Source organism: Anopheles arabiensis, chromosome 2 (assembly GCF_016920715.1).
Source record: "Anopheles arabiensis isolate DONGOLA chromosome 2, AaraD3, whole genome shotgun sequence".
NCBI lineage: Eukaryota > Metazoa > Arthropoda > Insecta > Diptera > Culicidae > Anopheles > Anopheles arabiensis.
The window spans coordinates 53,471,082-53,487,195 of NC_053517.1; the positions used below are offsets into that span (position 1 = coordinate 53,471,082).

Consider the following 16,114-nt stretch of genomic DNA (forward strand, 5'->3'; position numbering starts at 1 on the left):
TTGAGGGCTAATATAGTGATATGAAGCCGTGAGTAAACTTGTTTGGATCACTTTCTCAAAAACTTTGGCTCCAGCACTGAGTGATGTTATGCCTCTATAGTTGGCTGCATCTTCCTTGTCACCTTTTTTAAATATGGGGACAATCCATGAACTCTTCCAAATAGAGGGGAATTCTCCTTGTTGCAGCGAAAAATTAAAAATTTTGGCGAAGATCGGCGCAATGGACTCACAGCATCGGCTGAGAATGATGGCAGGAATACCATCTGGGCCAGGACTAGCTTTGGGCTTGACTGCTTTGAGCACATTTAGAACAGATTCTTGCGATATATTAGTTAAATTAAGGTCGATGACATCATTAGGAGTATTAATTAAAGCGTTGGTGATAATATTGTCGTCAGTAGTTGAGATTGTGTATGCCTCCTCGAATCTACACGCAAATATATCACAAATATCTGAAGCAGTTGAACCAGCTCGGTCATTGTGGTAAATCGATTTAGGTGTCACATTTGTACTATTGTGTTTCTTACGAAAACTCCAGAGAGCTTTGGGCCTTTTGATGAAATTCTTCTCCAACCGAGACAAGTAGCCACCGTAATTGTCCCGTAGATCGTCGCCGATGACGCACAACGATCTTAGGTCAAAGTGTGTGTATGCGATTTACATGAAGGTCAGCGATCGCGCGATCGGTACGTTTCGTATGTGCCGATCAGATCAGAATAGCATGGTACGCTTGTTATGCTTCGGACGGCGGAAAAAGAACGTTTGGTTGCTGAATAACGAATGAATTTAATTTCTGTTTCAATCAATTTCATCAGTTTATGATGGAGAGGATAGAGAAGGGAAGGGCTCTGAAAATGCAACCTAGCAATGGAGTGGGTTGCATCGTCGAACCACGATCGAAACATAATTATTGCAGTTCAGCAATATACCACACTGGCATCTGTAGTGTGTTGCAGCGTTATCTGCCTTTCATTATTACGTGAGTATTCCCAAATGTGTTTTTACGCTTTATTTCGATACTTCACCACCTAATATAACAAATCCTGGTGTACCAAGAGCTACGCTCAACCGAAAAGATGCTCTGCGAGGGTTCAGTAGGCAGTAACGACGGTCGCCGTGCTTACAAACGTGTCATTCCATCGTCGCATCATCACTGTGCCCCAGAGTTCTCCCACAAACACGAGACTAGCGCACAACAACCCATAGCCCAGTATGAAAAATGCACCCAAAAAGTGCCCCAATTCCAATCTTACCGCACCGTCGTCGTGCTGATGCATTCGCGAACGCTCGATGTTTCGCATCACGTCCGTTGGCAGGTATCGAATGGCGGTCCGGATACCGAGATGGTATAGCAGACCCGACTGCTGAACCCGCAGGATGTACTCGTTCAGATTGGACCGCAACGGATTAGTGTTGGTTATCAGTGCCGCACAGTTCTGCGTGTAGACGTAGTCCTTCAGCGGCTGCAAGGTTGTCGAAACTTGCCGATCAAGAAAGTTACTCGGTGCAAAATTACCGTGCTGCGCTTGCTCGATAATAAACCCGCTGCCGCCCATGTGCGCGTATCGGTTCATCTCTTCCGGGCCGGCTGCAATGTAGGTCTTTTGAATTTGCTGTAAGTGAGGCTAGTTGGATGATCGATCTGTCATTAAATAGAAACTGTACCGCAAGGAAACTATTCTAACAACTTCAGCACGAAATTTGCTCTTACCTCAGACGCGTTCCAAATCTCCTCCAAACAGTACGGCGTGGGACCAAACCATTTCATGCCGGTCGCCGCAAAGTCAACGACAGTATCGATCGATTTTTCGTACTTCGGAACCGTCATGACGCTGGCAAGTCCGCCACTGTACAAATTGCTTACCATAAATCCGGCCAGCAGCAACGAGGCAAACAGGCACACGCACGACCATAGGTCAGTTCGAATGGGCGATGATTGTGCTACGAAGAAGCCAACCATCATAAGCACGGCATCGCTCAGCGTAAGCTGCTCAGAAATCAGATCTGATCGACCAGTCCACGGCTGATCGGTTGGAGCGGACAGTAGCAACAATCGAAGACGCACCGTACCCGCCAACCAAGTAGCTATAATGCCGACAAGAAATGTGACCATCACGGCAATCCATAGTGGCCATGAGAAGGAAAGAAACGGGGTACGCCAGTGCGGTAGCAGCTTCGGTTTCGGCACGAGCACGGTCACTCCAGATCGGCTGATGGTGGCGGTATAGGAGGAGAAGTTGTACGGCTTGAACCAAAGGTAAAATGCTCCAAAGGCAATGTCTGTGCGTCGTTCGGCCACACTGCCCATCAGACCAATTCCGGTGCCATTCGGGTAGACATCGCCCCACTCGTCTTCATCCTCTGTGGCGGTTGGGCGAAAGAGAGTAACAATTGATCAGCGCTGGAGCATTGGACCATACACGTGGTCGACGGAGAGGTTGAGTAGGTACCTGGGAACACCATAATGTTGCAATTACGACGCTCACAGTACGAAACTAGGAGCTGTAGTTCTGTGCCATCCAACCATATCGATCGCTTGCCTGTCGCGGAATCGAAGGCATTGCCAGTTTCTTGGTCCTGTTGCAAAAGGTCGTTAAGTAAGACAATCAGCATATTTTTCCACTAACCTCACCGCTCATTTACCTACCAGTCGCTCATAGCCCGTAAACGGCAAATAGTTGCACATGGACGTTCGCAACATGTAACCATTCAGATCTCTGGCTTTGTCTGGGAAAAAAGAGTGATTCTTCCAACTGGTCCATTTTACCGCGACTAGCTCCATAGCAACGTTCACGCTTCGCTCAAGTACATCTGACATATCGACGTCGGTGTTGTAGAGATCAGTAGGCCGTTCCTGCTCATCGTACACTACGATCAGGACGTTCGCCAATTCTGCATGAACGAGAAAAACGTCAATAGTTGTTATCGCACAGTCCGAATGGTTCAACATCAAGTAACACCCCTTACCGCGAAATGCTTCGTGCACTCGCATGCGATCGAATAAGTGCGTTTGGTTTCGCTTCGCTATCAGGAGGATCAAGCTTTTGTCCAACGATCGCTGACGGGCCAAATCGTGCACCGGCATGTAAAGATCGAGAAAACGTTCAGCACCCTGTTCGTCAACCACGAACGCTTGGCAGCCGTTGTCGATTGCGTGGAGCATACTGGTGTTCAATTGATCGTATAGCGACAGCACAATTCTGCTCAATGGTACATCTTGGAGAAAATCATTTCCAACCGTGCAGAAGCTGTAGTATTGCGAATAATACTTAAGGATCAGAAAACGCATCAACACACTCATCGTCGGAATTGCACTACTGTTCAGCCCTAGCTGAGCCACTGTCGCTTCCATGCTGTGCTCGGAATCTACACTGTACCAGTCGGTCGAGCGAACTGGTGGAGTTTTTCGAGTAACGCTTACGCTAGTCGTATTACGATACTACTTGTTATGGTCGATTGCGTTATTTTAGCGTTTTTGTTTTAATATGTAGTTAGCGTACGACGCGCCATGTAAAAGAAATGTCACAACTACCTATAATAACATAATCAATGCTGATTGCCTACTACAAGAGCGCAGGGAGTCCTTTGCCTTTTTTCACGATACAGTTACGGGTATTCAGGGGTTCAGGACATAGAGACAATCACATTGCATTGTTTAAGGTAGAATCGGTGCAATGCTGGGGCATGATAATTTCAGATGATCCGATAGCATTCTGGCTGCCTATCTTATTAGTGTAGTCAATTATTCAAATTACGGCATGTAGTGTTGCAGATTTTTCTGGCACCCAGTTGTTGCAGATTTTTAAACCGCACACAGCTGTGCGTGACCAGCAATCATGGCAGTTTGCGTTGTATGCATTAAAAATTTAAACTCGTTGATCCGAAGGAATTCAGTGACAATATAATAATTAGTCTATGTTTACATTTCAATCCATTGTAGAGCATCACACAGGAACAGTTGGAGAAAACAGCCCGTACCTTCCGACAGGTTTGCCAGCCGAAGCACAAAATATCGGACGGTACCAATTAATCACACGACGGTATACGACTCATAATAATCGAATATCTAGTTTGTGTATAAGATAGGTTAATGCCAAACGCAAAAAATAGATTTGAACACATTTTAACCTATTTTTGTGTGTTTTCAAATGTAAAACAAGTTGGTTGACTGAGTCAAATGAGCTACTTTGATCTACACGGAGTGAAGTTTTGAGCTATTTTTCGTCGCGCGCGACGTTGGCGCTCTATGTCTATTTGAACGGTTACCATGTCTCTTGGACTTTCGATGAAAATGTCTAGCGGCAACTCAAGGGTACGAACTGTTAGCCTAACTTAGTCATTCTATCCACCTGACTATTCAGCAATAGCTGAATGCTGCTTTACTCTTTCATTGTCGTGAAGCACTAGCCCTTCCTGTTTCTTTCCTTTTTAATCTTTCTTTGTCCACGGCTACTTTTCCGAATATTTGGAAACAAGCATGGATAAGGCCAGTTTTTAAAAAGGGTGATTGTGGTTGCGTCTCTAATTATCGTGGCATATCTATTTTATCGGCGTTCAGCAAAGTCTTTGAATCTGTTATTCGTTTACCTCTAATGGAAATGGTGAAATCGTGGATCATTCCAAATCAACATGGCTTTATGGCTGGCCGCTCCACCACTACTAATCTTATGGAATTTGTTTCCTCAGCACTCTTAAATCTGGACTCTGGCATGCAGGTTGATGCTGTGTATACCGATTTCAAAGCTGCGTTTGATAAAATCCCCCATTCTCTGCTCATTCCTAAATTCAAGAAACTTGGCTTCTCTCCTTTCTTTCTTGAATGGCTACAATTATTTCTATCGAATCGTTTTTGCTGTGTTAAATTGAATGACGGTTTTTCTTATGAGTTTCATTGTTCGTCGGGTATACCCCAGGGTAGTGTCTTGAGTCCTTTACTTTTTATTTTATTTGTCAATGATGTGTGCTCTGTTCTTCCATCCGATTCCTTCCTTATGTTTGCAGATGATTTAAAAATATTTTGTCCTATCACTGACTCTAATTCATGTGTCTCTCTTCAATGTCTGTTAGACTCCTTCTCCTTTTGGTGTTCTGCTAACTTTCTCTCCCTGTGTATCGATAAATGTGCTTGTATATCTTTCTCTCGGAGCTTAAATGTGTTGTCTCATAATTATTCACTAAACTCTGTTGTATTAAATTGTGTTAATGTCATTCGTGATCTTGGGGTTCACCTTGATGCAAAGCTGTCATTCAATCATCATATTGAGCGTACCATTAACCATGCCAATAGTGTACTAGGAATGATTTGTGCTATGGCAAATGATGTGCGTGACCCTATATGCCTTAAAGCCCTTTTCTGTAGCTTAGTCCGCCCTATTTTAGAATATGCTAGCACTGTGTGGTGCCCAGTCAGCTCGGTATGGATTGAAAGGGTTGAAAGTGTTCAACGCAGATTCACCCGTATTGCCATTAGGCGTCTTTTAGGGCAATCGGGTGCTTCTCTTCCCCCTTATGAAGTCCGATGCCGTATGCTTGGATTGATGACACTGCATGATCGTCGCTCTGCTTCTCAAGCTTTGCTTATCAGTGGTTTGCTTCGGAACGAGATTGATTGTCCTTCACTTCTTAACAGAATTACGCTGTACGCGCCTGCTCGCTTTCTTCGACGCCGCGATTTCCTTCAAATCCCGTCGAGAAGAACGCTGTATGGCACCAATGATCCGTTTTTTCGATCCCTCCATCGCTTCAACAGTGCCTCTGGTGTGTTTGATTTTCATATTCCCCCTCAATCCCTTCGCCCCCTCTTCCTTCAGTTCTTTGACTCCCTTTTTGTTTCCCCATCCTAATTCTTTCATTTTACTTGTGTTGGCTGTGTTACAAATTGCTTGCTGTCTAGTATATGTTTGTCTAGTTAGATTTAAGTATTTGTTTGTTATCATTAATTTTAAGTTTTAGTCAGTAAGTTTCCCTATATTTAGCCCTCTGATGCAGATAGTTGTATCGTAATAAATAAATAAATAAATAAATAAATAGCAATCGACGGCTTTCGTATGATGTGTGCGTGAGTTACGGGATCGCTGATCAGAGGATCGAAGTAGAGAGTTCAAAATAGAGGGAGCACGCATGCAGTGATGAGTTTCATTCGTGCGACTGAGCTAAAGCAAATAGGATTAAACGGGCTCGTGCTAATAATAATAAAGTGTTGTGGCTCATTTCTAGAAAGCCGCACTAGAACAGGCGGCGAAAGTTTATCAAAGAGTCTTGAGCAAAGGTCTTGCTGGTAAATTATAACATAGTTAATTTCAATCTAATGTGATGCATCTTAAGGTTTCCTCATCTACCAACAGCATTAAAACAACATAATGACTATAATTATAAAATATACAATATATTTCTCTATCCATTGTCCGCTATGGAAAAACAAATTTTGGATTGTTCTTGTAAAAGCACTGCAACAGTATTGCGGCCGCCTCACAGTGGTCCTTAACTCCTTGGGCTGCAAATGAACAGAAGATGGCGAAAAATAAAACTTCAATATCAATTTGACAAACAGTCGATCCACCTCAACATACCGGCCGATTTGCACGCTTCTAATCCGGCCCGAAACGCCGGCTTCATGTGGTCCGGAAGCATCGTGTCAATTTGTTTGAGCGATTTTTCGTAGTTCACCTTTCCCTTCCGCGCCACCTGCATAATGTCCAGCAGACAACTCACATAGCACTTAAAATCTTTCGTATCAGCAAACACACCACGATTAACTGCATCTGCTACTTCTACAAGAACGTACAGAGTGTGTAAAGAAGAAATGGAAAATGTGGAAATGGAAAAAATATGAGCTTTTGGTTACTGAATCGTATACCGTCGCGTGATTAATTGGTACCGTCCGATATTTTGTGCTTCGGCTGGCAAACCTGTCGGAAGGTCCGGGCTGTTTTCTCCAACTGTTCCTGTGTGATGCTCTACAATGGATTGAAATGTAAACATAGACTAATTATTATATTGTCACTGAATTCCTTCGGATCATCGAGTTTAAATTTTTAATGCATACAACGCAAACTGCCATGATTGTTGGTCACGCACAGCTGTGTGCGGTTTAAAAATCTGCAACAACTGGGTCACTACATGCCGTAATTTGAATAATTGACTACACTAATAAGATAGGCAGCCAGAATGCTATCGGATCATCTGAAATTATCATGCCCCAGCATTGCACCGATTCTACCTTAAACAATGCAATGTGATTGTCTCTATGTCCTGAACCCCTGAATACCCGTAACTGTATCGTGAAAAAAGGCAAAGGACTCCCTACGCTCTTGTAGTAGGCAATCAGCATTGATTATGTTATTATAGGTAGTTGTGACATTTCTTTTACATGGCGCGTCGTACGCTAACTACATATTAAAACAAAAACGCTAAATTAACGCAATCGACCATAACAAGTAGTATCGTAATACGACGAGCGTAAGCGTTACTCGATAAACTCCTCCAGTTCGCTCGACCGACTTGTTCAGTGTAGATTCCGAGAACAGCATGGAAGCGACAGTGGCTCAGCTAGGGTTGAACAGTGGTGTTCCAATTCCGACGATGAGTGTGTTAATGCGTTTTCTGATCCTTAAGTATTACTCGCAATACTACAGCTTCTGCACGGTTGGAAATGATTTTCTCCAAGATGTACCATTGAGCAGAATTGTGCTGTCGCTATACGATCAATTGAACACCAGTATGCTCCACGCAATCGACAACGGCTGCCAAGCGTTCGTGGTTGACGAACAGGGTGCTGAACGTTTTCTCGATCTTTACATGCCGGTGCACGATTTGGCCCGTCAGCGATCGTTGGACAAAAGCTTGATCCTCCTGATAGCGAAGCGAAACCAAACGCACTTATTCGATCGCATGCGAGTGCACGAAGCATTTCGCGGTAAGGGGTGTTACTTGATGTTGAACCATTCGGACTGTGCGATAACAACTATTGACGTTTTTCTCGTTCATGCAGAATTGGCGAACGTCCTGATCGTAGTGTACGATGAGCAGGAACGGCCTACTAATCTCTACAACACCGTCGTCGATATGTCAGATGTACTTGAGCGAAGCGTGAACGTTGCTATGGAGCTAGTCGCGGTAAAATGGACCAGTTGGAAGAATCATTCTTTTTTCCCAGACAAAGCTAGAGATCTGAATGGTTACGTGTTGCGAACGTCCATGTGCAACTATTTGCCGTTTACGGGCTATGAGCGACTGGTAGGTAAATGAGCGGTGAGGTTAGTGGAAAAATATGCTGATTGTCTTACTTAACGACCTTTTGCAACAGGACCAAGAAACTGGCAATGCCTTCGATTCCGCGACAGGCAAGCGATCGATATGGTTGGATGGCACAGAACTACAGCTTCTAGTTTCGTACTGTGAGCGTCGTAATTGCAACATTATGGTGTTCCCAGGTACCTACTCAATCTCTCCGTCGACCACGTGTATGGTCCAATGCTCCAGCGCTGATCAATTGTTACTCTCTTTCGCCCAACCGCCACAGAGGATGAAGACGAGTGGGGCGATGTCTACCCGAATGGCACCGGAATTGGTCTGATGGGCAGTGTGGCCGAACGACGCACAGACATTGCCTTTGGAGCATTTTACCTTTGGTTCAAGCCGTACAACTTCTCCTCCTATACCGCCACCATCAGCCGATCTGGAGTGACCGTGCTCGTGCCGAAACCGAAGCTGCTACCGCACTGGCGTACCCCGTTTCTTTCCTTCTCATGGCCACTATGGATTGCCGTGATGGTCACATTTCTTGTTGGCATTATAGCTACTTGGTTGGCGGGTACGGTGCGTCTTCGATTGTTGCTACTGTCCGCTCCAACCGATCAGCCGTGGACTGGTCGATCAGATCTGATTTCTGAGCAGCTTACGCTGAGCGATGCCGTGCTTATGATGGTTGGCTTCTTCGTAGCACAATCATCGCCCATTCGAACTGACCTATGGTCGTGCGTGTGCCTGTTTGCCTCGTTGCTGCTGGCCGGATTTATGGTAAGCAATTTGTACAGTGGCGGACTTGCCAGCGTCATGACGGTTCCGAAGTACGAAAAATCGATCGATACTGTCGTTGACTTTGCGGCGACCGGCATGAAATGGTTTGGTCCCACGCCGTACTGTTTGGAGGAGATTTGGAACGCGTCTGAGGTAAGAGCAAATTTCGTGCTGAAGTTGTTAGAATAGTTTCCTTGCGGTACAGTTTCTATTTAATGACAGATCGATCATCCAACTAGCCTCACTTACAGCAAATTCAAAAGACCTACATTGCAGCCGGCCCGGAAGAGATGAACCGATACGCGCACATGGGCGGCAGCGGGTTTATTATCGAGCAAGCGCAGCACGGTAATTTTGCACCGAGTAACTTTCTTGATCGGAAAGTTTCGACAACCTTGCAGCCGCTGAAGGACTACGTCTACACGCAGAACTGTGCGGCACTGATAACCAACACTAATCCGTTGCGGTCCAATCTGAACGAGTACATCCTGCGGGTTCAGCAGTCGGGTCTGCTATACCATCTCGGTATCCGGACCGCCATTCGATACCTGCCAACGGACGTGATGCGAAACATCGAGCGTTCGCGAATGCATCAGCACGACGACGGTGCGGTAAGATTGGAATTGGGGCACTTTTTGGGTGCATTTTTCATACTGGGCTATGGGTTGTTGTGCGCTAGTCTCGTGTTTGTGGGAGAACTCTGGGGCACAGTGATGATGCGACGATGGAATGACACGTTTGTAAGCACGGCGACCGTCGTTACTGCCTACTGAACCCTCGCAGAGCAACTTTTCGGTTGAGCGTAGCTCTTGGTACACCAGGATTTGTTATATTAGGTGGTGAAGTATCGAAAGAAAGCGTAAAAACACATTTGGGAATACTCACGTGTACTAGCTGCGGTAATAATGAAAGGCAGATAACGCTGCAACACACTACAGATGCCAATATCGTTATGGAAGACATCTCGGGACGGAAATGAGATTGTTTCGCATAGCACTATGACATGTTTTATAGAGATCGAACACTGAATATTGCACTGAACTGTCAATGATCGGAAGAAATTGATATCACGCTTGCTGCGATTACTTTTCACTCAATTGTGATTGACACTAAACTGAGAGTATCTTGATGGCAAACAGAACATTTTAAATGTCACGAAGCATTTTTTTCTGCACCCATAGTTACTTTAAACAGTTTTGCAACGCTCACGGTTTTACACTTCGTCACTACAAAATGGTACGTCCGGAAGTGGTAATTAAACGATTGTCAGCATGAAGCTTGTCTTTGATAGCTTAATCATGTTGATGGGCGGTGACTAAACGTTAAAGATTTGACGACAGCGCTTTAGAGTGGTGTAATTAATTCATTATAGTGCGGAAAACACTCGATCGTAGGGCTTAATGAAATAGTGAAATTATATTGTTAATGTAAAATTATAGACAAATTCTGTGAGTGTTTACGACACCGTATAATTAACTTTTATTTGCAACTGTTTTTTTAATCTAAAAAGTACAATTTACTTATACGATTACGAGTATTACTTTCATTGTTTGCATCTGGAATCAATAAATACAAGTACCGTACAATACGAACATTGCTTTTAAAATGTTTTTTGGATAGATTTTTGCGATGCTGAATTAGCTTCAATTCCGCGCTGCTCAATCAATCAATTAAATTATTTACCGTGTCCAGTACTTCCCCGTTCATTGGTTGCACTTTCGCTATCTAAAACAACCGATGCCATTTTAGTACCGTCTTCTTTACATAGCAAACCCGGCACTGTGCTGGTCCCCGTAACGGTAACGTGCCGTGTGGGACCAGCACCTGGTACACTCTTTCTACCGTAACTACTCTTTCTACCCGGTTTACAGTAAACGCTTCCGTGATACGACGAGTAGGCAAAACAACGACGGTCATCGGAGGCGTAAGATTTCTTTATCGTTTTCCGATGTTCATCAACTAGAACGGGTGTGCCTTTGATGCTCTCTTGCTGTTTCATAGTTCCAGGATTAGCAGGACCTTCATTAACGTCAAAATTCGTGTCGTCTTCGTCATCATCATTTTCGTTGTCTTCGTCGTCCTGATCGTTGTCATCCTCGTCTTCATCGTCGTCGTCATCTTGGCTGGCTGCGTGGAGGTTTGCTCGATCGAGATTGTTTAGTGGACATCATTTATCCCACAGACCGATTTCCTTCATTTTGGTTTGAAAATACCGTTCGAGAGTGTTGGCGCAGCTATTAGCGATAAATTAAAAAAAAAAGAAGAAGATTGGTTAGGATTTTGATATGAAAGACCCCGGATAAGATTTAACTTGAGACAGGATCATAGTTTTGCAACATCTTACCGATAGTATTCTGTCTCCGGTGAATTGTAAAGACGACAGTTGGTAAAAATACGGGCCATATCAGCCATGAACAACCGTCTGGTAACGTAATATCTAAAAAAAAAAAAGTTAAGTTCACATGTCAAATTGATCATTTTGTTTGTTTTTCAGCCATTGACTCACTTATTCTTGAGTCGTTCATTCATCGTTTTGAGATCCATCGGGTATTTAATATGATCGTAATAGTCTGGCACCTCCGCCTGATTGACCGGCTTCAGGAACGGCCATGCAGCTGTATGCTGCCGAACAGCAAGCAAAACTCCGCTCAGCGAATTGGCCAGCTTATCCGGGTCTGCCGATTCTTCTAGCGGTCGAGCTGTTCGCTGTGCTCGGAATGTCGGTCTCCATCCTACTTCTCGCAAACCCGGTATCGATTCGATAGGTATACTACGAACACCTTCCTTAAAGCAGGTCAGCCCAGGGTGAACCTTTTGCACTTCCTGCTGGCGCTGAGTGATTAATTCTTTTACGATCTCCTTTTGCTTTCGTATGACTGAGCTAAATTGCGTGTAAATTAAGCTTGGATGGAGTTCGCAGTGCATGAGCGTTGCACCTTCATATTCTTTTATGAATCCTATAAAAGAAAGAAAATAAATTGTAATCAATAGAGCGCATTCATTTAGCACAAAAAGACATAATGAACATACCAGCGTACACGTGGCGCGCTACCTTGATGTCTTTGGAAAATCCTTGCTTCTTGAAGTACCCGATCGCAAACTCATCAGCGTACGTGAGGAAATGTTTAATGCCACGCTGGGTACTGTAGTCTTTCAAATGATTCATGAGATGCGTACCATACCCCTTCACCTGTTCACTGCTTGTAACTGCACAGAACACAATTTCTGTGAAGCCTTGCGAAACGAATGTTCTGAAACATATTCCACCAATCGGACGACCTTCTTTAATTAAGGCTAGCGTTTTGTGTTTCCTAAAAATAAATAGGAACCATTAAAGTTTAATTCATCATCGGATGTATTGAAACAAAAGGCAAAAAGCCCAAACAACAACACATACGGGTCAAACACTAGCTGGCTGATGTACTCCCTGGGCATTCCTGGCAGCTGATGGGCAAAGACGCTGTGTAGTCCAAGTAACCACAGCATTGATTGTTTCGTTACCGGTTTGGTGAGCGAGTTGCCAACGACATGGAATTCGATTTCTCGCCGATTTTCTTCTGCCTTAGCCGCTTCATCACGAGGTGCGTTCGGCGGAAAGACGACCTCCGCCCGGCTGGAGTAGTTGCTGTCGTTTATGCGCTTCAGTGCACGCGCGACCACATCATCGGACAGATCCTCGCAGTCTGATTCCTTTTTGTAGCGCTTTGCATCTCCCATCTTCTTGCCTGTCCCCGACAATGACGATCCTTCGTGCTGGCGCTTGGTTTTGTGCAGCAGAAGCGACGACGTTGGCTTAAAGTTTGGCGACCAGATTGGCGAATCTTCGTTCACTACCTCCTGCTTAAGTGCTTCGAGGAATTTGGGCAGCTGCGTAAGCATGATACGTTTTTCCGGCGGCATTCGATCGCGCTCAATCTTACAACGCATCAGCAACTGCTGGTATACGTACTGGTAGACGGCCTTTAGCAGTGTGCGGCCGAAAACGACAGACGTTTCAAAGTGCCGCAGTGAACTGCAGAAAGCCGGCACGTGACAGAACACCAGCCACCGTGTGTAGTTAATTTTGTAGTTCGAAACATCCTCCTGGCTAACTAGATCCTGCCGCGCACTCGGTGCTTCAAAATTCCAATGATTTAGACAGTGCAGAAACGTCTTCGCAACATCGGTCATAGAGTCCAGTTCTGCCTGATGGAGATGACCATACCTGCCGAAAGGGACAATGGTACAAATAATGTGAGTGGGTTCTCCTTGTCTATTAGCACCTACTATTTGCCTTACTTGTGCATAACGAAGTTGGTGACTGCTTTGGAAATCGAGGGCTGTTCAAACGGAGGATCTCCTAGCGGTCCTCGTATAACGGCCTGCGTACGTGTTAGAATGCACTGCCGCAACAAACGGAACAGATAAGCATATACCTTCTTCGTATCGGTATCCGTTTCCCGGAGCATGCTCATGTACAAATTTTCCACATCCACAATGGCCCCCAGCAGCTCGTTCATCTGTTCCTCGGTAATATCACCTAGATGCTGAATGTGCGTCTCAAGACTGTGCTTACAGTTCGGATTTCGGCACTCTTCAGCGAAATCGGGGCAATAATCGACCTCCACATCTTTGTGGCGATTCTCCTCCGGCGTTTTCCAGCCACTGCAGCGGCATTCGTTTGCTTGACAGGACGAGTACATGGAAAGCTTGGTCAGCTTTTGATTTCTCGGTAACTGATAAACCTGTAAGGGAATGCGATATGCACAGTAAGTTAGCAGAGTTCACAACGGAATAGCTGCAATAGCTTAACAGGAATAAATGGACCTTCCGTACCTTTTGTTTGCGCATCATGATCCGCTCGATGCTATCCTGGCGTGTGGTTTCTTGCGCTCCGCTGCTGTTGCCGCCATGATTCGAGTCGGACTTTTCTTGCTTCACTTCGCCGTTCTGATTTTTTGGATTCTCACTCATGCTTCTCCTTTACAGTATGAATTGTTCGGTGAAAAACGTATCTGTAGTTCTAGATATCGGCCGATATGTAAAATTTGTGATTCGTGATTTGTTTTGCTTGGATTTTCTACGCCTGCCTGTCAAGGGAACGTCAAGTTGCACGGAACAAGATACATAGAGCAATGGTAGGCGCATTTAAATATCTGCCTGCCAAAAAAATATACGAGAGTGGGAAAAATGTAAAATACCATTACCCCGAAAATGCTGTAATTAAATTGAAAGGTGTTCAACTTACAAATTGATTCATTGTAGCTTAAATAAGAGAAAAATAGTTTCTTTGCGTTAAATTCTGAATTTTTCACATGAGCTGTCTCTAAACCTCGCTATTGTTGTTATTCAGTTGACAGTTTGATTTTCCAAAAGCCTCGATGTTCCACAGATAATTGCTCATGTATTGTAAACTTTTTTGCGGAGTGGCAAGACGAGCTCATCTCACTGCTGCATCCGTTCGGTCGACCTTTACTCCGTACAGACAAACCGGCAATACGGCAAGCATCATGCAAGAGTCTTATCCAGTCATCGCAAAAGTCCCTACCCATATACTAACGTGGGGTAAGTGGATCGAAGAATCGCTTGGCGATCAGAAGGAAATCGTGCTGTGCATTACCGGTAACCCAGGACTGCCTGGATTTTACACGAAGTTTCTCTCCACCGTATATGAGTGCTTGAACAAAGAACTACCAGTGTGGGTAATAGGTGAGTATAATGTTAATTTGTATTTGTTTGCTGTTTTAAACATTATCTAACTGCTGCTATGCCGCATTCCTACAGGTCAGGCGGGCCACGATGAAGCAGATGAAAGCCCGTACAAGAAACCGGTGCCCGCATTGAAAGGGAACGAAGAAATGTTTAACTTAAAAGGACAGCTACAGCACAAGATAGAGTTCATACGGAAGTACGTTCCCGAGGATGTAAAAATTCATCTAATCGGTCACTCGATAGGAGCGTACATGGCGCTGGAACTGCTCAAAGTTCCTGACATAAGCGACCGCATTCAACATTGCTACTTTCTCTTTCCCACCCTGGAACGGATGGCCAAATCGAGGAACGGTTTCATAGTGACCAGAATCATTAATCCTATGTGGTGCGTGTGGCAATGGTTTTACCGAATGTTCGACATGCTGCCCTTGTTTATCCGGACTTGGATTATCTACATGTACTATCTGGTGGATGGAATACCAAAGTACTACCTAGGAACCGGTCTGAAGTATATGAATCCCAGCGTAATAGATAAAATATGGTTCCTGGCAATTGATGAGATGGAAAAGGTAAAGGACCTGGATACGGATACACTCATCAAGAACAAGCAGCGCATTAAGCTGTATTATGGCAGTAAGGATGGATGGGTACCGGTACAGTACTACCATGATCTGAAGCAACGTATCCCAGATATTGATGCTGAACTGTGCACCAGGAACTATGAGCATGCATTTGTATTACGTTCAGCGGCTCAGATGGGCTTTTCTGTCGGTGAGTGGATCTTAAAATATCGTGCATAAAACTTTTTTCTTTGTTGAGAAACAATGGCCTGGCCATGATGCTTTATAATCAAATCAATCTAGATCAATAGTAACAGGTGGATGTAAAGTAAATAATAACAAATTGATCTTTACTTGAATTTACTATCAAACTACTATAGCCTGTGATTGTGGAAAGAAATGTTTTAATCAATATTGAAGTATTTAATTACATTATTTCTTTTGGCAAATAAGTTGTTTTGGTACTAGAGAATGTTGAGAAATTAAGTCAATATTTGCAATTGAACTATAATCCACCATGAAAGTGCAATCGTAAAAAATACATGACAGAAGGAAAAAAGCTCTTTCCCATACCGGGAATCGAACCCGGGCCTTCTGGGTGAAAGCCAGATATCCTAGCCACTAGACCATATGGGAGATGTGAGAGAGGGGATGCTGGAAAAAATTAATTTGAGATCACTGAAGTATTCTGGCGAAAGAATTTGTCAATAATTTTCGTAATATTTACCTCAAACTCGATTCAGGATTCGATTTTAAAGTGGAAATCTAAGCCGTATTATATGATGCTGATAGTGACACTTTATGAATATTATGGGCATTTTCTGTATGGTTATCATGGATTAGTA

At 44.2% G+C, this 16,114-nt stretch overlaps 5 protein-coding genes and 1 non-coding gene across 7 annotated transcripts; 2 read left to right on the forward strand and 4 right to left on the reverse strand.

Annotated features, from left to right (window-relative positions):
• Positions 1-816: 816 nt before the first annotated feature.
• On the reverse strand, positions 817-3,680 carry LOC120897788 (ionotropic receptor 21a-like). The gene is made up of 5 exons (XM_040302880.1): positions 2,968-3,680; positions 2,648-2,892; positions 2,451-2,577; positions 1,712-2,361; positions 817-1,625 (listed from the first exon to the last, which is right to left on the reverse strand). Exons 1-5 carry the CDS (start codon positions 3,350-3,352, stop codon positions 1,092-1,094), a joined length of 1,941 nt encoding a protein of 646 aa, XP_040158814.1. The 5' UTR covers positions 3,353-3,680; the 3' UTR covers positions 817-1,091.
• A 2,680-nt stretch (positions 3,681-6,360) lies between these two features.
• On the reverse strand, positions 6,361-10,283 carry LOC120898385 (general odorant-binding protein 72). Of its 2 annotated transcripts, none has more exons than XM_040304183.1 (4): positions 9,904-10,283; positions 6,878-6,956; positions 6,570-6,770; positions 6,361-6,493 (listed from the first exon to the last, which is right to left on the reverse strand). In XM_040304183.1, the coding sequence occupies exons 1-4, from the start codon at positions 9,979-9,981 to the stop codon at positions 6,408-6,410; spliced, it is 444 nt and encodes a 147-aa protein (XP_040160117.1). In that variant the 5' UTR covers positions 9,982-10,283; the 3' UTR covers positions 6,361-6,407. The 2 variants fall into 2 exon arrangements, with proteins under 2 accessions (XP_040160117.1, XP_040160118.1); XM_040304184.1 differs by lacking the exon at positions 9,904-10,283 and adding an exon at positions 7,470-7,556.
• LOC120898383 (ionotropic receptor 21a-like) lies at positions 7,503-9,910 on the forward strand. Its single transcript, XM_040304180.1, has 5 exons — positions 7,503-7,915; positions 7,991-8,235; positions 8,306-8,432; positions 8,522-9,171; positions 9,258-9,910. Exons 1-5 carry the CDS (start codon positions 7,528-7,530, stop codon positions 9,789-9,791), a joined length of 1,944 nt encoding a protein of 647 aa, XP_040160114.1. The 5' UTR covers positions 7,503-7,527; the 3' UTR covers positions 9,792-9,910.
• Positions 10,284-10,465: 182 nt separating the features above from the next.
• LOC120898381 (histone acetyltransferase KAT2A) lies at positions 10,466-14,357 on the reverse strand. The gene is made up of 8 exons (XM_040304174.1): positions 14,246-14,357; positions 13,834-14,157; positions 13,297-13,742; positions 12,416-13,222; positions 12,049-12,329; positions 11,525-11,975; positions 11,363-11,455; positions 10,466-11,252 (listed from the first exon to the last, which is right to left on the reverse strand). The coding sequence occupies exons 2-8, from the start codon at positions 13,969-13,971 to the stop codon at positions 11,186-11,188; spliced, it is 2,283 nt and encodes a 760-aa protein (XP_040160108.1). The 5' UTR covers positions 13,972-14,157; positions 14,246-14,357; the 3' UTR covers positions 10,466-11,185.
• A 13-nt stretch (positions 14,358-14,370) lies between these two features.
• LOC120898384 (lipid droplet-associated hydrolase) lies at positions 14,371-15,632 on the forward strand. The gene is made up of 2 exons (XM_040304181.1): positions 14,371-14,706; positions 14,782-15,632. The coding sequence occupies exons 1-2, from the start codon at positions 14,400-14,402 to the stop codon at positions 15,507-15,509; spliced, it is 1,035 nt and encodes a 344-aa protein (XP_040160115.1). The 5' UTR covers positions 14,371-14,399; the 3' UTR covers positions 15,510-15,632.
• A 201-nt stretch (positions 15,633-15,833) lies between these two features.
• On the reverse strand, positions 15,834-15,905 carry Trnae-uuc. Its single transcript has one exon. It is a non-coding gene; the product is annotated as a tRNA-Glu (tRNA).
• Positions 15,906-16,114: the final 209 nt, after the last annotated feature.